We start from the raw sequence: 22,440 nt of genomic DNA, 5'->3' as shown, positions 1-22,440 counted from the left end.
TATATCATATTATATTATATAGTAAATTAAAGGAGCCTTTATTGACTGAAATAGCACTGCAGTTTCAATATTGACTGAATATTGAAGTTCATAATAATAACCACAATTTTTATCAATTAATTTTTAAGACTGCAATATATAAATAATTTTCCTCAAGAATTTGATTGTAAAAAATAGGTTGTAAATTATAATGGCAGATATTTCTTAAATAAAGAAATGACAACTATCAAATATGGTTATTACAACCAAACCTATATCAAGAAATGAAGTGAAGCTGGACTCTAACTTATGCATTGTCTGTGAAAAAAGAAACAGCACAGTGTAAATAGCTTTTTAGGGGTGTATTTGCACTGCTACCTGATTTGCATAATACACTGAAACAGCCACAAAAACAGTGTGTAAATGAATGCTGTATGCTGCCATCTCTCTGTGTGAACTTTCCTTCTTTTTCTTTTACTTTTCTTAACATCAAACTGTCCCATTCTGCTGTGTTTGCTACGAGAAAAGGATTGACTTATGCCAGTTCTGTTTGGCCATTTATTTCATTTACTTTTTTTTTTTTCTTGTTTGTCTTTTTGACCTTCAAGAAAATTTAAATTCTCTCTACTAATGTTTTCATCTCTCTGAAGAGACAGAAAGTTAATGAGTGTTTGGGCAGTAAAACTGAAGAGCTGGTATTCATCACACAGGCTATCTATGCTAGCAGGGTAGGGTAACCGCGGTGTCCGGTTAGCGTGGTGGCAGCAGCGCGGGTCAGCCCACCTGGGAGGGAGACAGCTGTCTCGTCGCTATCCAGCGCATGTCAGGCCTAATGACTCGCAGCTGACACCTTAACCCAGCCACACTGCAAAGCAGCGCATTAGAATAATTACTCCCTGTCATCCTCCATTTAATAGCCAGGCCCACCCCCCTCCAAATATACCACACTCTTCAACGGGGCCTGTCCTTTACTAACACTCATACACGGCCTTAAACGCTGTCACTAGTTGGACCGTCAAATCTAAATATGCGCACGATCTCTCCACCCCCTGTCATTTACTCTTTAGTTGATTCAGTAGTATTTGCAAACATCATTTAAAGAGAATGACCGGCCAATGCTGCAGCCCAACACAAGGTTTTGATTTTAGTGGAAGAAAAACACACACACAGATCACACACAGATAGAGGCGTGTAGTCCTAATGTGTCCAGCATGAGCGGGCAGCTCATTATCATGGCATCTGCATATCTGCATGCAGGCACTCCTACAGCAGCTTCTTTCACTCACGCCACAGGACATTTTCTTCCTGTGTCATACTAGCTGTTATGATGTTTTCATGCCCCGTGTCACATTTAGATGTCTGTTTTCCAAAAAAAAAAAAAATTTAATCATGCATAATTTATACTATTGTACATATCTTTGTACATTGAGTTTAATTTGCATCCTTAAGTTAGTGTTTTTCTAAATCAGCACTCCGAAAACGCACACTCTGCATGTTTTTATGTCTGACACATCCAATCAAACCTCTGCTAATAAGCTGATGTGGTGAATCTGGCGTGTTTGATTAAGGAGACATGCAGAATTGGCAGTGTTCTCCAGGAATTTGTTTGGAAACTACTGTTTTATTGTTCAACCCACCTGCTGAAAATGGTGAAATCCTGATTTGCCACTTGTCTTCTTTTAAAAAGAAAGACGCAGTTCCAATTTGTGTTGATTGTCATGCCTCTATGAATTTGGTAATTTTGTGATTAATGTTTATGTTTATTCAGATGGTTAGTTAGTTAGTTAGTAGTTAGTATCGTCAACCAAGGATTTTAGGATTTTTATTTCAGGAAACAAGCCTAATGTTACATTAATGAGTAATAATTTAATAGTAAAACACCTAAAATGTTTGTCTAATATGGAAGGGTTATGCTAAACTAGCAGTATTCCACTGTATTCTATAGACAGGCATAGCCAATTGAGTTCTGAAAGAGCCAAATAGGCTTAACACACCTGTTTACTGTAGTAAAAACTTTACTTATTCTATATTCAATTTTATATATTCAAGTACATTTTCTGTTTCCCTGTATTAAATAAATAAACTGCCACATTTCTTATTAAATGACATAAACACACACACACACACACACACACACACACACACACACACACACACATATATATATATATATATATATATATATATATATATATATATATATATATATATATATATATATATATATATATATATATATATATATATATATATATATATATATATATATATATATATATATATACTGTAGCATTTTTTATTTATTTTTTTGCATTAAGATATAGATCAGAGACTGCAGTCAGGCCAGCAATTAGCATAAGGAACAAAAATAGTCTCACAAATTTTATTTATGAAATTGTGTGAACACATGAATTGGTCAGAGCAGTAATAATGCGATTAAGGTGTTTACATTCCTGTTTATTTTGTTTAAAATCAGCATATGTCACATCTTTTTAGACGATTATGGATTCTATGATTATGAGCTTTATTTAATGCAATCTTAATCTTGAATGAGGTATAGTGTAATTACAATGGTGCCTAAATCTCAAACGGCAAGAGATGCTGATGTTTGTTTACCACTCTATGCTAGTTTTACTATAATCCGGAATTAAGCTAAACTCTTAATACAGTCACAAAAATGTAATTTCTTTTTTTATTTTGTTAAATAGCAATACAACTGTAAAGTGGTTCGACTTTATTTTTTTGTATAAATCACACATTTTATTTATAAGTAAATAAAGTATTATATATATATATATATATATATATATATATATATATATATATATATATATATATATATATATATATATATATATAATATTTGTCTAGTATTTATTTTTTATATTCATTATAAAGTAAAATATTATACATGTATATAGTTGTCAGCATATGTTTAAATACATCTGATATAGTGCTTCTACACTGTAAAAGACGATATGACAGTCATGAAAACAAATGTTTTATGTTACTTACTTTAATAAGTGGGGTGGCTCGGTGGCACAGTGGTTAGTACTGTCAACTCACAGCAAGAAGTTCAGTGGTCCGAGCCCCAGTTGGCATTTCTGAGTTTGCATGTTATCCCTGTGTTTGTGTGCGTTTCCTTGGGGTGCTCCGGTTTCCCCCACAGTCCAAAGACATGGGGTATAGTTGAATTGGGTAGGCTAAATTGGCTGTAGTGTATGAGTGTGTTTGGGTGTTTCCCAGTACTGGGTTGCGACTGAAAGGGCATCCGCTACACAAAACATAGCAGTAGATGTGAGAGGTGTGACATACAGTAGTGTCTGCTCTCCACAGGAGGCTGAAGCAAACGCTGGAGGAAAGGTCACGGTTTGTCTTGTGTGGAGCCTGAACAATGCTGATCAAGAAGCTCATACAGACTCAGAGGGATTATTGCTTTTTGTAGTGATCGTTGGCTTGAACCGTTTCATTACACCTGTAAATTATGGATCATGTTTCATTGAAATATTTGAGACAGTGTGTGTAACTAAAGAATGATCTTCTAGGAATAACACTAGTGTGTGTGTGTGTACGTGTGTCTACGTGTGTGTGTGTGTGTGTGCGTGCGTGTGTGTGTGTGTGTAACTATTACTGCTCTGACCATGTGTGTGTGTGTTTTCTTCTGACCAGTATGTTGTCTGACCAACTCAGGTCACATTAACCCAGTTCTCACAGTTGTGGTCTAGAAAAAGAAAGAAAAAAAGGCACACACACACACACACACACACACACACACACACACAAACACATACACAGCTTTCCTTAGTAATGTGGTGTGGCCCGAAGCTGCTTCATGCTGTTAGATTTCCACTGTTGCTGTGCAATGATCAAGTTATTTACTGCTTACATTACCATGCGGCTTGATAAGCATATTTTCCCCAGTAGACATAACAAGATGGTTTATCACCATGGTTACTACTGAATATAGCAGGGTGTGCAGCCAGAGTGTATTTACACTCCTGTGCTTTATAGCACCACATAAATAAACCTTTTCTCTACTGTAATTTAAAGCGGAATTTTTTGCATTAAATAATGAGCTGAACTTGCTCGTAAAAGCATCACGAGGCCATAAATCAAAATAAAAGAGAAGATGTGCAGACTCAACTGTTTGGAAACTTTTTTTGAGGATATTATTAAGTTTAAGTATGTCGGACTTGTGTTATTATTTTTGTATTTCTTGACACTCATATATTTGCATATGATGCATAGGTTTCCTGAAGATCATTTGAATGAAAATAGGTGATTTCTAAATATTTTAACGTGTCAGCTTAGTTATGTTTCCTTATTTATATGAATGGTATTTAAAGATGATTAGTAGCATACTTACTATAAGCTTTTAGTAACGTTTTTATAATACTAATATTCTTATAGAAATTGCTAAGATTGTTAATTATATTATATTATATTATATTATATTATATTATATTATATTATATTATATTATATTATATTATATTATATTATACTATATTATATTATATTGTTAAATTAGTGCCCAGTGGACTAAAATAACACTGCATTTTGAGTATATATATGAAGTCTGTAATTGAAATAATAGCAACAATCTACATCAAGTTATTTTAATCTATATCAATTAGGCTCATTATTTATAAACCGTGTCTTTATTATTATTATTATTATTAATATTGTACATTATAACAGCTAACCGGTACTGATGGCAGACACTGAATTAGGATAATGTTTCTCTCTCGCACTTGAACTGCAATCTAACAGAAGCAGGACGACTTTAACACACATCTTTTTTTCAAAATGATTGTTTTGCTTCACTCCATAAGCCACTGAAAACAGTATTGACACCCAGTTGAGAAACGCTGGCTGATGACAATTCTTAACAGACGTTCTAAGCACCTTACAGGAAGGCGCTGGTCACTATGGTGCCCTCCATGCAGCAACAAAGAAAAAAGTCCATATGAATTGTGTTATTTGCCTGAAGCAATTAATATTTCCTTGTTGCTGACTGTAGAAACTCTTTGTGTATGTTTTAGTGATCTTTAGGGAAGTAGTTTAATAAATATGCGACAATAACAAATATTAAGCTTATATACAGTTGAAGTCAGAATTATTAGCCCCCTATTGATTTTTTTTTTCCTAAATGATGTTTAACAGAGCAAGGACATTTTCACAGTATGTCTGATAATATTTTTTAATCTGGAGAAAGTCTTATTTGTTTTATTTTAGCTAGAATAAAAGCAGTTTTATTTTTTTTAAACCCATTTTAAGGTTAAAATCATTTGCCTCTTTTAGCTATATTTTTTTCTGATAGTCAACAGAACAAACCATTGTTATATAATTTCTTGCCTGATTACCCTAACCTGCCTAGTTAACCTAATTAACCTAGTTAAGCCTTTAAGAGTCACTTAAGCTGTATTGAAGTGTCTTGAAAAATATCTAGTAAAATATTCACTGTCATCTTGGCAAAGATAAAATACATCAGTTATAAGAAATGAGTTATTAAAAGTATTATCTTTAGAAATGTGTTGAAAAAAATCTCTCCGTTAAACAGAAATTGGGGAAAAAAATAAACGGGGCTAATAATTGAGGGGGGGGGGGACTAATAATTCTGACTTCAACTGTTTATATGTACAGTATAACTCTAACTTTTATATATCCAAACTCTTAACACCTAATTTGTACAGGTTTCCTAAAAATCATTTGAATTATATTTGCTGTGTTTCTTTTAATCATATGTCAATTGAGTTACTTTAGTAAAAACAATAGCTTTTAAAGATGAGTATTGACATTGAATATATATTTTTTAAATCCACTGGCAGACAGCAAAACATCATTGGGACAAAATAATAACTGTATTCAGTTAGCCGGATTGTTACAGTCCATGATACCTTGAGTCAGAATGTAAAAAGCTGTATGTTTTCCTTTACATTATAGTCTCTCTAACAGGTCACCCTTTGACCTCTTTGTGGGCTGTGTGCCAGAAGCGATTCCACACACATTAGCCTCATCACTAGCTTTAATGCGTGCCACCCCACGAGATGGTAGGAGCCCTGGCACGTGTGTGTGGTCCAATCCTAATGGTAGGAATCTCACACGGACGCTACGCTGCTCCATCCTGACAGCTCCCTCCAATTACCGGCACTCCTGTCGCATGCCTCCATCTCTCGGTGGCCCAGATCACATGTGACCCGCCTGCCGCCCCGCTGGTGGAGGCGAAACAGAAGACAGAGGAGTTCTCCAAGGGGAACGGAGGGTCACGCAAACATATAGTCAGATACTTGATCTGCTATTTGCACGTTCATTCTCTCAGCAGCTATTTTTTATACGGATATTAGTCTATTAAATATTTAAAAACAGTTCATTTAACTTTTTATTAAATGTATTTGAGAATATTATATGCTTTCGATTTCATTTAATATGATTTAACATGTAGCTGTGGAAAAAAGTAGATAACACTAATAATTTTCTCTAGATTCACAATTTATTATAGTTTTGTGTTTGAGTAAAGTTTTACTTTAATTTTACTGTTTTATTATATAAACGACTTTTGACATTGCTTCCCAATTAATATATATATATATATATATATATATATATATATATATATATATATATATATATATATATATATATATATATATATATATATATATATACTGTATATATATACTGTATATATATTATATATATATATACAGTTGAAGTCAAAATTATTAGCCCTCCTGTGATTTCCTTTTTTCTTCAAATATTTCTCAAATTATTTTTAAGAGCATGGATTTTTTCAGGTCATGCTTTATTTTGATGGTCCATTGTTGAATTTATGTTACATTGCATCTACATGTCATCTTATTCTCATTAGATTATAAGTAGATGGTTAGGGTTGGGGTTAGGTTCAAGGTTAGTGTAAGTTGACATGCAAAGTTTCTTATAGTCAGTTAAATGTCAGTTGAAGGAGCAGCATCAACAGATATTAAGCAGAGAGCCTACTAATACTCAAAATAAAGGCCATCAAAATAAAGGCAAGGCAAGGCAAGTTTATTTATGTAGCACATTTCATACACAGTGGCAATCCAAAGTGCTCTACATAAACAAGAATGAAAGAGACAAGTAAAATAAAAAAACAAATAATATCAGTGATTTAAATGTTTTAAAGCAGGTTATAATAGAATGAGAAAGAAGAGAAAGACATACTAGTTTGATCTGTCAGATGTAGCACAGTGCTCATTCAGGAAAGGCACAGCTAAACAGATGTGTTTTCAGTCTTGATTTGAATGTACCTAATGTTGGAGCACATCTGATCATTTCTGAAAGCTGATTCCAGCAGCGGGCGGCGTAGTAGCTGAAGGCTGATTCACTCTGCTTTAAATGAACTTGGAATTTATAATTCACTTGATCCTAAAGATCTAAGGGATCTGTTGGGTTTGTATTCAGTGAGAATATCTGTATGTTTTGAGGTGCAAGGCCATTTAGTGAGTTACAGACAAGTTGTAATAATATTCTGTAAAAATCTATTCTGAATGAAACTGGGAGCCAGTGTAAAGTGCTGAGGACAGGTGTGTTGTGCTCTGATTTTCTGGTTCTGGACAGAATCCTGGCAGCAGCGTTCTGGATGAGCTGCAACTGTCTGACTGTCTTTTTGGGAAGGCCAGTAAGGAGTCCATTACATCCATTAATTCACCCTGCTGCTGATAAAAGTCCTCACTGCAAACGAAGCATCTCATTCTTGCAACGTTTTTGAGATGAGAGTATGCTGATTTTACTGAAACCAATATTTGACTTTAGAATCACATCAAGAATCTTTACCTTATTTTTTGTTGTTTGACCCTTAAAAAGTGTTATAAAGTGTAACCATTTTTTACAGTATTTCCTTTAATATTTTTTTTCTTCTAGAGAAAGTATTTTTTGTTTTATTTTGGTTAGAATAAAAGCAGTAAAAAAAAAACAACTATTTTAATGTCATTATTATTAGACCGTTTAAGCAATATTTTTTGATAGTCTACAGAATAAACCACATTTTATATAATGACTTGCCGAATTACCCTTACATTTTTGGAGGTATGTTTTCATACATTTATAAAATAAAACAAATATTAGCATTTTTACTTTTATATTTGTTCAAATATTAAGCTTTTCCCATGTCTAGGAAATTTTGTAAATCCAGAGAAATGGAGCATTTTCAAGTGGTCTCTTTTCATAGCTGTACAAAAAAAAATTATAATAATAACATGAAAATAAAGTATCAACTTTATTGTGTCAAATTAATTTAGCGAAAATAAAATGTAAATAATTTCAAACTGCAAATTTTTTTTCCCGCATAATATCTATAGTCCATAGTCAGACTTTTATTGTATGATTACATCTTCAGATAATCACATACAATATTAAATTAATATTCTATTTATGTCACAAAGTATAAATGGATCAATGAATCATTGGCTGTTTCTGAGATTACAGATAAAACAAGTTAATAATGTCTGCCCAAATGAACGTGCTCACAGATTTTAGGATGTTACACACATTTAATCATGTGTTAAATGGTCATTTTGACAGCGGTCATTTTTTAGATTGGAGTTTGTGTGTTTTCTCTTGGAGCATGAGTCTGTATGCAAGCTTATGGTTTTTGCGCAGCTGAATGTTTATCGTGTCTAGGGGCCTGACTGCAGGCCAGTTGAGACTGCAGAGACAGGCCAGAAATGAAAAAGTACAGATGAGCCCAACAGCTTTGTTTGGATGCTCATTTGCAGTGTCGTGAGATTTCTCTGAGGAGGGGAAGCGGGAAAATAGTCACATACAAGCAGAAGAGTAAGGACGCGGAGTTTTCTGGGACTTGAGGGGTTTCGCTGATTAAACAACAGCTACAAGCACATTACAGCTCCTATAAATTGCTTATGTAAAAGACTGTTTAATAGATCTTTGTATATGCTGCTGTATAAATTTGAGACATACGACTTTAATAGAGAAATTTATTTTATTTTTATTTCATTTTACTTTTAATAATTTTTTTATTTATTTTATTATTTTATTTTATGTTTTATATTTTATATATTATATTTTATTTGATATTATATTATATTGTAATTTATTTTATTTTATATTTTGTGTTTTTTATTTTATTTTTCTTAATTTTATTTTTCTTAATTTTATTTTTATTTTAGATCTTTCATTTTATTTTATAAATTTAAATTTTTATTTTCAAATTTTTATTTTATTTTATTTTAGATTTTATTTTACTTCATTTAATATTTAATTTTTTCTTTTTATTTTCTTTTTACATTTTCTTTTTTTATTTTATATTTTTCATTTCATTTAATTTTATTATATATTTAAAAATATTATTATTTTTTTATTATTACATTTTATTTTAGAAATGTGATTCTGATTCCATGCAACTGTTAGGAAAACTCTACCTTTCATAGAGAAATTATATTTTTATTATATTTATTTTATTTTATTTTATTTTTAAATATTTTTTAAAAGATTTAACAATGCGATTTTGATTCCACTTATTTAAGCTTTTTTATTGTTAGTTACAGTTTGTGGGAATTACAATTGACATGTTTAATCACAATTCCAGAATAAAAGGAGCTACAATATCCACAGCATCACTTCAGTGTTGAATTTTTGTTAGGTTTCAAAGCTCATGATAATTATTGCGAGCAGTATGTGAATCACTAAAATGAGCATCATTTTAAGCGTGCAACCTCAGGAGCATGAAACATTCATGCATTTACTACATTCACAAACAACAATGCGCGCTCCTCAACTGGCAAGCTGGAGCAGATACCTGCTGTCTCAAGTTTTGCTACTCTGGAACATGTATTTAACTAAGAACAATCTCCTTCCATCTGATCCGCTTGGCATCGGGCCAAACAGATTTCTCCCCCCCTTATGATTATTTTATCACTTTAAATTCTTTATGATGAAACGCTGCAGTGGTAACCTTGCTAAATCTGAGCAGGGCCTGGCTTTCACTGCTGCTATTTGGAAAAGCTCTCCTCGGTGGCTCGTTCCTGCTCCCTCTGTTGGATTCTGCTTGTCCATTAGTGCCATCTGTGCCCGCCTGTGCCGTCTGTGAGAGCCTGCGCTTCGCCAAAATGACTGGCATTTTCTCTCAAACAACCAGGGGATGGTGCCCAGAGCTGTTAGCTGGCAATGATGTGCACTTTTTCTGACAAACCCGGGGAAAGAAAGACAGGACAGGGAGCAGAAAACATCTGCACATGTAGTGCAGCTTTGCTTAAGCTACTTTCACAGGAAACGACTTTTCTGGTGACCATGCCGCTAAGCTGAGCTTTGTAAACTTGATCTCTTCCAAAACATTGGTTCCCCAGAGCAAGTCATCTCCAGATATCAGATGATCGGCAACCTTTGCGATAAGTCTTCTGTGGTAACGTATTGACACTGAATTCAAGTAGGTTTGGGAATTGAGAACTGCGGGTAGACCCGGGAATTACACAGTTGAAATTTGGAATGATACACAATTTTTTAAAAAGGAACTATTGAATATGTGTAGTACTAGTATTTGTTTTTTTTCTGTCATTATTTACTTACCTTCATGTTGTTTAAAAAATGTTTTTCAATATATATTCTTGGGAGATCTGAGGAAGAAAGAAAGTTACACAGGTTGATAATGACATTAATGACATAAGTCTTTTTTTATCAAACAATAGTTATGAATCTAAATAATTGAATTTCTTAATTTTGTATACATTTATTAATAATGGCTTTATGGTAAATGATTAGGTTGTGTCAGTATTTCCATTTCCATTTAGTCATTTAGCAGACACTTTTGTCCAAAGCGACTTACAATTATGGAGGTATTCAGAGATTCAACAAGAATAGGCAATACACACAAGAAGTGCTAATTACACAAAGGAACTGTTTGCGCTCAGAGAATTTAGTGCAAGAGTTAGGAGAGAGGTTTTTATTTTTTGAAAATTTCCCCACTCTTGTGTATTTCCAAACTTTAACCAAGACCATGCATAATCTGCAGACTCTTTTGCCATTTTTGCGCTAAAAACGTTCTAAGCTAAAGGCGTAATAAATATTCTTTCTCCCTTCTTAACTTCTATGTAACATTTTTTTTGCAAATCTAATTAGAACCACCTTTTTAATGCAGCTAAACATAGCTATAGTAGGTCACTCATGCAGTATAATACTGTAAATCCACAAGAAGAACTGGGAAAACCAAGTCAGAAAAAATTACTTTACAAATTGTATTGCACATCTAAACATTTGCACATTATTCAGTACATTTACTACAATTAATATGATGTATGTTTGAAGAAAATTGTACATTTATACTAAATAAATAGATCTCATGATGTGCTCAAAAATCTGCAGAAATCTTTGGAGTTTTCTGTGAACACAGATTCCATGAGCCTACTTATGATTTACAATTTTCTCCTGAGCACAAAAGAACATATTTTGAAGATAGTTGGTGACTACTTACTTTAAAGGTTAGAATTAAGACATTTCTTAGAATTGTTTGTGTTATTTTGAGGCATTTTGCAAGTCAGAATTGTCAGATAACAATTCACAAATGCCAGAAATACCGTTAGAATTGTGGATGCCTGTAAAATCACAACTGTAAGAGGTAACGTCACAAGTCTGAGAACAAAATATCTGAGTTTCAATTAGTAAACTCTACATTTTGAGACTGCCTATGAAAGCACAATTGCCATGTAAAGTTAAAATTACAGGAAAGCTTTTCTGAGATCCGAGTACCCGCGGGGTCTTAAAAGCATTAAAAAAGTCTTGAATTTCATTATCTCAAATTAAGGCCTTAAAAGCTTTGAATTTGGTATACAAAGGTCTTAATTTTATTAATTTATTTTTGCCTAAGATTAAGTTCATACCGTAACAAAATTAACTGTTACTAATGAAGGCTAATTAAAAATTCATGCAGCGTAACGTTGTGTGCATCTCACGCTCCACGCCATAGAAGAAAGTGCGAAAGCGTGCGCACCCGTTACTATGGTTACTTGAGGTGAGGTAGAGAACAAGATAGTCGCTAGCCTAGTTGTTGGCTAAAATGGGAAAGTGTCGCTGTGGCCAAGGAATCCGAATTGCGTTTGGGTGAAGCCTGTGCCAGGAAATGACCGCGACGCCTACTGCTGTTGATGCCGAAAATCTTTTAAGCTAACCTTAGCGACAATGGGTGTTACGGCCCCGGACTCCCATATGGGGGGTTGCCAAACACACTTATTGTGCAGTTCAGTGCACCGGAGACCTCTTCTGTTACTAAAACAGCTTTGGCGATCAGTAATGAAGAAATTTCTACATTAGAAGAATGACAGTTTCTTCTTCCTACTGTTTTACGGTGGTCAATAACAAAGTTTTTGATGCGTTACTGCCACCTTTCGCTCTTGTTGGTGATGTCGCCAAACAATTATTGGGCTGACATAAGAAACTTGCTTGATTGAAAGATGACTGAGGCATAGCATGCCCAACACTGCCACCAAAGCAAAGGAACATCCGATCTTACTGTGGCTCAACACCAACTCTGCAGGCAGATGTGATGTGGGTCCTTAAAACAATCTCTGAGCATCACTCTTTCACATCGAATGAGAACATTACAGAGGTTTTCAAAACCATGGTTTCTGACTCTGAGGTTGCAGTTACATTCTTGTGCGGAAGCAACAAAACTGCATATATTATTTAATTCAGATCCTTTTATAACTAAAGAACTGGGTGACCAGGTCAATAAGGCCAACTGGTTTGTGGTCATGTTTGACATTCAGTTGGACCTTCATAATCACTACTGGGTGGACGTCCATACTGTATGTATGAAATAAAACTGAAAATTTAAATAAAATGCTTTATTTAATTTAAGTAGCCCACTTGTACATAATTATTTTCTGTAGTTCAAACTTTATACAGATTTGACATTTTCCCCTCGTACTTCTGTCGGAATGGGTACGAAGTTGGCATTGAATTTCATTTAAAATGGCATTGAAAAGGTCTTTAAAAGCCTTGAATTTCAATTGGAGGATCCTGGGGGTACCCTGGAGATGTAAGAAATTAAGTTAGATAAAGAAGAATCACAACTATAAAAAATAGCCCAATAAACAACACTCGTGAAAAAATTAAATGCAGGAAAAGGTATGAGATAGGATCACAACTGCAATTTATTGCAGAAATAGAAAATCTGAGGAATAAATTGCCTGTAATAAAATGCACTGATTGATGAAAGAAAAACACTTAAATACTCAAAACTGTGAGACATAATCAGAACGCTCAGAAAAGGTAAAAATTGTGAATTCAGAATTGTGACAATCTCAAGATATAAAGATCAATTCTTGTGGAAAAATTGATTTTCCCTCTTGCAATTACAAATGTATATATTGAAATTCTGAAATTTTAAATAGCTTATACTTAAATTTAGCTGCAACACTGCTGACGTGTGCTTTGAGTCAACAAATAAAGTGAAGAAATCGTTATAGGATTTCATTCTGAATAGATTAATTAGGTTAATTTATACAGTTAAATATGTATTAACAGCATGTTTTATTATGAAAAGGTTAATAATTACAAACCAAAAAATATAAACCTGATGATTGAAAACGACATTTGCACGATTGCCCCACAGTTTGATCAGAGACATTTAGAGGTTAATGGCTTATGTTGAATGTTTTTGTTTATTATTACCTTCTAATAACTCTATTAAAAAAAATGTGAGCAAGTAATGACCAATTTGTAAACACCGTGACACCTAATACCAGTGCAGGACTTTTACTGGTGTCTCGAGATTAAAAACCATCATTCTTCTTGTGCCTCGTGGGTCAATGTGGTAGTCATCAGCTTTTGATTGCTGATCATATGCCACTTTATTTACCCAGAAGACTTGATTTGAGCCAGCAGGACTTGCTGTAAATATCGTGTCATTAGGAGGAGGGGGTGAATTTTATGCTCTTGTAATTTATGGTGTCTATATGCACCTCCAAAAGACACCGTGGCTCATTGTGACTGTGGCTTAAATTACAGGGATCTCCACCACGCTGTCAACTCTCACTTTCAAAGCAAGCTGCGGGTAATGCTTTTTTTCAAAATGTAATGCTTGTCAGAGGATCCGTTTTGATTCATTTGCGACAGCTACAGTTTCTAAACCGCAAAATCTAGAGCTTCTTTACCATTTCTGATGGCTCAAACTGCCTTTTTCTTGAGGCTTTTAATGCATTCACGGTTACAGTGCCTATATCACTTTTTAATGACTGGAGAATTTATCCAAGTTGTCAGCAGGCGTTAGATTTTAGGCTCTCTTGGCTTGGTTCTGCATCTCCACCAGACCAGATGGCGGTGCTATGTGGGCCGTATGTGGACCATGGGTGTGGAGATAGAGGGGGCCAGATCTAGAGTGCAGGATTGCTCACATTCTGGCAGTTACCCTGGGCCTGTTTGCAGCTGCACTTCCTGTCCCATTTTGATCTTCTAAAACATTCAATATGTGCAAACGTTTCTGAAAACGGACCTTATTGTGTATTACGTCACAGTAGTTTTTACAAATAAAAAGGTCAATGAGTACACCCCAATCAGTGTATTAGACGTAAAAGTGTCAGGATTTAAGGATACCATAAAATAAATCAAATTGAGTGTATTTATTTTTGTCATTTGAATTTAAATGTATTATTTTTCTTAACCTTAACATGCTAAGTGATCATACTTGTATGTTGATAAATATAAATGTTTTAAACATTTGTAAAACTACAGCAATTCACATAAATAATCTTAATTTCCAAAAAAAAAAAAAAAAAAAAAAAAAAATATATATATATATATCTTAATTTAATCGATGCTATGTAATATTTAATATTGGCAAGGCAAGTTTATTTACAGTGCTAAGCATAATTGAGTACACTCCATTTTGAAAATTAAGATTTTTATTAATTTATCAGTGAATATAGGTCATATATTTTGAGTGCATTTAAACAAAACAGATTTATTAAACAAATATATTTATTAAAATAATATTTTAGTCATCAAATATCTAATGCAATTAAATTCATGCAAAATATTGAAAAACTAAATTAAAAACTAAAAGAAATTAAAATAAATTTTATACATTTTAGTTTTTCTTGAATTTAGCTCTTTTTAAATTTTGTTTACATTTTTTTATAACATATATGTTTGGCTATACTCGTTTTTGGACCATTATTATAAGTTATTTTGTTAGATAAGCTCAGATTTGGCTTCAGTACTGACTAATCAAATGTATATGAACAAATGTAATATTGAATAGCTTCCAGAAAATATAAAATTAAATTAGAGATTTGTAATAGGTGTACTCATATATGCTGAGCACTGTATACAACATTTCACACATTGTTATACATCGTTAATAATACACACTGTTTATTCAAAGTGTTTTACATAAACATGAATAAAAACAAGCATAGAAAATAAAAACAACAAACAATACAATTATTAAAAACCGATCAAAACATGCAAAAAACGTGTTCAAACATTTTATAAAAAAATGAAAAAGAAAAAAGACTGTTGGACTGTTGGACGTAGCACAGTGCTCATTCAGGAAAGGTACAGCTAAACATGTGTTTTAAATTTTGATTTATATATAAGTGTTGATTTATTTTATATACATTTAAGCCAGAAATTATTCGTACCTTTGGCAAATTGTGAATGTATTTTGTTCAATTGGATTTTTTTTTTCCACAATGGTGCCTCTAGTATAGTCATTAGCTATGTTTCCATCCACCTATTTTTATGCACATTTTAGATATGCACATAAAAATTGGTTGATGGAAACGCATACATTTTGAAAATGCACATAAAAAACGTATGCACTCTGCTGAGTAGGATGAACTTTTTATTCAATAAGAAAAAAAATGTGCACAAACTACGACGAGAACAAATTCCAGTATGCGCTTTAAAAAAAGGTCATGTGATTTTGTTATCTGAGATCAAATCAACAGGCTGAGCACATTTCAAAACATCTGAAATGTTGTTTTGGTCATTCTAAAGCACCTTAACTATTTCAGTGTTTGTGTTATTATAATTTTAATGACCTCTACAATCAAGAGTGTCTGTGCTCCACATCTCACGCCTTCTAACGCCATTTTTATTGTTGATATTTGGTGCCACTTAATCAGAAAGTGACTATTTTGTTTCTTGACTCGTTGGATGAAAACGTTGCTTTATTTGCACGTCTTTCATGCAACATTCCAGTTTTGCGTATTCATTTAATTCACATTTTTGGATGGAAATATAGCTAGTGTCTTATCTTTTGGAAAAAGCCTGTGTCATTTACTGTAACACAAAAATGGATTTAAAAATTTAAAATAAAAGTATCTTTAAATCAGAATTTGCCAAGGGTATGAAAAATTTCGCACTTAACTCAATGTACTGTATATATATAATATATATAAATTGAATTATTTATTACTATTTTTCATTATAAAATTGGCCTTTTCCTTTTTGGAAATCAGCTAGTATATGGGCAATTTATATGATGGCCATTTTACCTCAAATTGATGTCTGTACATAGTAAGATACATCTTTTTATGGAAATAAAAATGGTGCTCATTTCATGTGCTGGGATGGTTCTAAGAAGAGCATGGGCTAATTTCCAAGTTCCACCTTTCTCCATTCCTGGATCTCACTCCTTTAAGGAACAGAAAGTGCAAGACGGCTCCTCAGGGAGTTCCCAGGGTTGGGGGAATCAAGCTGTTCCAGTGAGCGGCTAGCAGAAGATGAGCTGCAAAAACACATGCAGACTCCTCCTTTGGACAGGTGCCCAAGCACACGGCTAATCAGAGCAGCAGACATGTTTCTGTGAAGTCTGGTGGCCGTCAGAATGGTGCGGCTCGGAGAGAGAGCAGAGATTGAGGGGTAATGATGGCCCCCCAACAGACTGTCTGTGTTTGACTGATCTGTATAGGTGTAGCATATGTGTGGGGTCACGGAGGTGAAGCTCTTGATGAACCCAGCCTCGTGTGATCTCTTAAAGATGGCATGAAACCATGAGAAATCTCTCTCATCGGTTTTTAATAAACTCAGTGTGCTGTAATTAATCCTGCTTTTATGCATCCGGCAGCATTCAAATGATGTCGTTTGATTTTTTTTTTTTTTTTTTTTTGTCGTGTCACAGTGTTACGAGTGGTAATTAAAGTGAAATATGTGTTGCGTATTGACCAATTTAGCTCAGAGAATCCACACTGTGACTTTTAAACATACAGTCAGGCTTTTATCAACCTTTTACTGCATTTCAGATTATTGGTTGCACCAGTTTAGGGAACTCCCATTCAAAACAACTGCAAAGAATCATTTAAATAATACGGTTGCGCTATATAATCCATATATTGTTCATATAGTTTACAATACTGTATAGTGTAATCTATAAAGTGATAAAATCTATAAAGTGAAAACTGCCTGCCTTTTCCAGCACTTTTTAAGTTTGGCATATTACCTGTTTGCATACATATAGACTACCGGTCAAAAGTTTGGGGTCAGTAGGATTTTTAAATGTTATAAAATAAGCTTCTCCTGCTTACCAAGGCTGCATTTATTTCATAAAAAAACAGTACAAATTGTAAAATTGTAAAATGTTACTGCACTATAAAATAACTGTTTTAAAGTAATTTATCATTTAATTTAATCATTTATTCCAGAGATTTTAAAGATGATTAATCAGCTTAATCAGAAATCACTCTAATATTAATTATTATTATTATTATTAGTAGTAGTAGTATTAATATTAGTATTATTATTATTCATTTTAATAGTACTAAAAGCAATAATGACTGGAGTAATCATTGCATATGAAACTACATACAATAAGAAAGCAGTTATTTAAAGTTTTAATAAATATTTAACAATTTTTTTTTTATCATTTAATAAATGCCACCTTGATGAAGAGAATAATTTTCTTAAAAAAAAAAAAAAAGTAGTATACTTACTTCAGCACATTATGTCAGATGCTATTTGTTATTGTATTCTAGTATAGTATTTCAGGGATATTTTTATGACAGGTGTGCCCCAAACCCAACAATAAATTACTGTCATTTACTCTTTTAAATGTAATTTTGTCCCATCCTAAATGTGTCATCTTTCATATTTGTTTTGTTTTGCTTTGTGTTTTTTTGTATTTGTTTTTTTGTTTTGTATTTTTGTTTTCTTTTTGTTATTTTATTTTTTTTCTGTTGTTTTGTACACTGTGGGACCACCTTGAAACAGAAATGTCACATCTCAACTGGTTAATTCTAATGAGTAAATTGAAAGCAATAACATTTCAAGCACTTTCAAGAATTTCCAGCACCTCTGTAGTGTAACGGTGGCGCAGTGGGTAGCACGATTACCTCACAGCAAGAAGGTCGCTGGTTTGAGTCTTGGCTGGGTCAGTTGGCATTTCTGTGGGGAGTTTGCATGTTCTCCCCCTGTTTGCGTGGGTTTCCTCTGGGTGCTCAGTCCCTCACAGACATGCGTTATAGGTGAATTAAATAAGCTAAATTAAATTGGACCTAGGGTATGTGTGTGGATGCTGGATAAGTTGGCGAATCATTCCGCTGTGGCGACCCACATGGGCGTCACTAGGCCCATTTTATTTTTTATTTATTTTTTAATTTTATTTTTACTAAGCCCCCCTAAAACTTTTCTGATTAGCTCATTAACTGTAGACCAAATTATCGTCTCTGTGCCCTTTAAATTTGATATGAAGACAGCTCAAAATTCGGCTCCTCCCCAAGTTTCGTTTTTCATTTGATCAGCAAACTACAGCTTTGCAGAGCCAGAGAGCAAGGTGTGTCTTCATCGATAAATTGTTATAAAATATGCTTATTTGCAATTCTTTGCTATGGATACACTTGTATCACTTGTACCCCAATGTCATATAGGAGCAATCAGGTTTCCAATCTACTCTTTTCTTAGTGCTCACCTCATAATCACAGCTGTTTCATCCAGCGAAAGTAACTCTTAATGAAAATTTTACTATTTTTATATTAAAATAAACTACCATATAGTTTTAAAACACGTTCCAGTGCATGAGGCATATATATATATATATATATATATATATATATATATATATATATATATATATATATATATATATATATATATATATAATTTATATATATATAAATTCTTTTATTTTTTATTTTTCTTATAAGGAGCTGAGCCCCCCTAAAATGAAAATACTAAAATCGGCCCTGGCAACCCCTGATTAATAAAGAGACTAAGTCGAAAAGAAAATGAATGAATGAATTCAGTGTTTTTTACAGTTTACAGTTTTACAACAAACATTAGTTACACTTAACATTCACGCTAAATTCATAGGGCATTAGAAAATGTGATTTTGTGAGTGCTGCATGGTTTGTGTGAAATTCGTTGTCAAGTTTTTAAGAAAACAGAAAAAAGTAAATGCATTTTGTACCTTTTGAGTAAGAAAGTAAGGTAAAACTCTACACTTACCCCAAACACACTATCCAACAATATCACCTTGACAAATAGCCCATGGTCTTCCTATCCTCATTGCACAGGTGGGCTCTGTCTGTCTCAGTGTGACAGTGCATGTACTCAGTGTCCACTGCCAAGTGCTCTTGCCCGAGAGCGATAGAGTTAAAACGGGACTGACCGTAGGTTTGGATCTGACCGTATTGCTCTGCACCTGGTCGAATCTTACAGCAGAGCCCCATCACAGCCTTTGTGTTGGAGGCGGACAGCTTTTCAGAGTTCCTGCTTCAAAGCCTGCAAAATCCAGTAAACTTAGCCACACAATCGGCGCTGGCCAAAACAGCATCTGATGTGCCTTATTTGTTGACGGAGTGAGATCTATCGCAGAGGGTGCGCCTCACTTGGCTTACAATGCAGGGACAACGTAAAGCCCCTTATTCGTAGAGAGTCTATGAAGACGCTGGGTTCCTTCCAATATCTAATGCCAATTATGAGTTGAAACTAGGGCAGGCGACTGCGATTTTAGTTCTTCATTATTGGTTGTTACACACTAGTTTTCAGTCATACATGTTAGGGGTGGGGGGGGGGATATACTGCTTTAAAAAAAAATTATAAAGAGAACACTTAAGAGTTACATTGTGTTGTTTAAGTGTTCCCTTTATTTTTTTGAGCAGTATAATAGTTCTGTGTGATAAAATTGTTTCTGTAGAACATTAATAAATACAGTACGTATTATGCATCACACATGATGGCCCATGTGTGCGCTTGTGTGTGGCTGTTATACGCTAGGCGAGAGCTCCCTCTTGGTGCCAGCACACCCAGTTTCTGCAGCTGATGTGACACACACTATAGAGCAGTCAGCAGTGAGATACAATGACACTGTGCTCTAGTAAAAGAACCTTTTATTATTGTTTTAAATGATAACACTTAGAATAAGCAAAAATGTTTTAATGAAAATGATTTTATCATAATATTAATTTTGTTTTCATTTCATAATCTTTTTTTATTAAATGTTTATTTTCCAGAGACATTTTCCTACTCTACTCTGACATGATGTGTTAAATTGACATGTGATGTTGATGATGATGATAATATTAATTATAATTAAAATAATAATGATACTAGACATTAATTCTTGCAGTAATACATGTTGTAATAATATTAAACAACAAATAATTAAAAAATGAATGACTGTATGTACAAATGAATCAATCAGTTAATGAATTAAACCTCTTTTTCTTTTTCTCCTAGGGTCGCTGTATGAATTTCAGTCGCACGCAGCATTAACAGAGGACAAGCTCTAGAATATGAAACACTTTGACTTCCAAGTGTTCCAGATTGGACAAGAGAAAAAAAAGCAAAATTTCCCCGAGATGTCATAGCTTGTCTTTGGCCACTTTAGAGCATCTCAAGTATTGGCTTTCCAAAACGTACAATTCTGGGTCTGCTATCTCTCTCTCAAGCCACTGAAATGCAATGACTAATTAGATTAACACACACACACACACACAAAAAGAAGTGTCTGAATTTGCAGCTGATCTGGTTAGCTTTAATGCACAGTAAAGGCGTTTTGGTGTTCGGACCATATTGTGCCTTCTGTGAGGAAAAAAAAAAAGAATTAAAAATATGAATCTTATGGACACAGACGGAGGCTATTTAAAAAAAAATAGCAGAATGAGATGAGGCTCTTTGCCGTTGGCTGGGAAGTAGAACTAATCCCAGTAGGCTCATGGAGTGCAGAAGTACTTTGCCTCTTGGCAATGTCTCTACACAAAAATCTCTCCAAGCCCACTATCATCGGATGCCTAGCGGGGCTTCTTTGACTAGAGATCTTGTCATTTTAACACTGAGAAGTGCACACGCTTGACAAATTGTAGACAGAACGCCCTAAGGTACTGGGCGCAGTAAGACTTTGCCCTTTAGTTTGTGAAGACACCTTTCTATCAATGCGAGGACAGCGCAGAGAAATTAATAGAGCGTTATTGCACCGCAAGACACCCCGTGACCAAAGCTCTCCGGCAAGGTTTTGAGGGACAGCTTTACCTCTGATGGTTAGAGCATCCTCCCCGCTTATTTGGCAGTCTGTTCTGTGCTCACTAATGCATAGATGTACGCAGTTCAAAAGCATGCCCTACAGTTACAGCTTTTACACTGTACTTTAGTACTGCTGTCCGACCGTCACAACTCTCAGTATTTGTGCAGTACGAATATCAGAGTTGACAGCATCAAACTTTGATTGATCAAAAAAAGCTAGTTTAGAGATGTATTTGACCTCTGTAGTTTTTTTATTTTTATTATTTATAGAATTAGACTATTCAGCCATCCGTCCATCCGAGATACTCCAGAGATCAAACCGAAAGGGGCGACGGACGGATGAGTATTGTTCATTTCCAGAAATGATCTGCGTCGCTCTCCCCCCTCCGCTTAGTGCACAGAAAAGCGAGCAATATATATTTATTTTAGATTTCTTTAACGCGCTGTCATGACGGCGATGGCGAATGATGTCAGTGTCAGTGCAAACACTGTGGGGGAGGAAGGGGGCGGCAGCTGAAGAAAAAGGCTCGAACGATCCAGTCACTTTCGATACGCTACTTCAGATGCAAAATGGATATTCGAGTCGAAATCTGACAAAGCGTGCCGGCTTTGACGGGAAGTGGTATAGACAATGACCAGTGGCTGGGTCAGTGGGATGTCTCGGTGCAAGCAGGGAAGCTTATCAAATGACACTAAAAATAAGTTCAACAACCATCAAGTTTGAGGGGGGAACAGAATGGGGCGCAGTGGCTCGCATTCGGTGGGCATGCAAGTGTGCAAGATGGCAAGACCATTAGGGGAGGAAAAAAAATGCCCTTGTTTAATTATTTCTTTGTTTCTAGCATCGCAATTGTAAGGACGCTAATTAATATTCCCTCCACCCCCTTGCAAAAAAAAGAAAGAAAGAACCAAATTCATGCTTGGAAATGTTATTCTCAGAGTGGCACTTACAAGTTAAGCTAATGCACTTCATGGATAGCTAGGTGAGTGTCACTTTCTGCTTTATTTTTG

At 34.3% G+C, this 22,440-nt stretch overlaps 1 protein-coding gene across 1 annotated transcript in view; it reads left to right on the top strand.

The window, feature by feature from the left end:
- The window catches only part of antxr2a (ANTXR cell adhesion molecule 2a), an 87,815-nt gene extending 66,805 nt beyond the window's left edge, over nt 1-21,010 (top strand). The window contains 1 exon segment of the mRNA NM_001044709.2: nt 20,647-21,010. Within this exon segment, the coding sequence (NP_001038174.2) occupies nt 20,647-20,682 (36 nt within the window). The 3' untranslated portion in view covers nt 20,683-21,010.
- Nucleotides 21,011-22,440: the final 1,430 nt, after the last annotated feature.

The sequence above is a fragment of the Danio rerio genome, chromosome 5, assembly GCF_052040795.2.
Source record: "Danio rerio strain M-AB ecotype USA chromosome 5, GRCz13ab, whole genome shotgun sequence".
Taxonomy (NCBI): Eukaryota; Metazoa; Chordata; class Actinopteri; order Cypriniformes; family Danionidae; genus Danio; species Danio rerio.
Note: the sequence above shows the minus strand (reverse complement) of the source record. Positions and strands in the feature narration are given on the sequence as shown.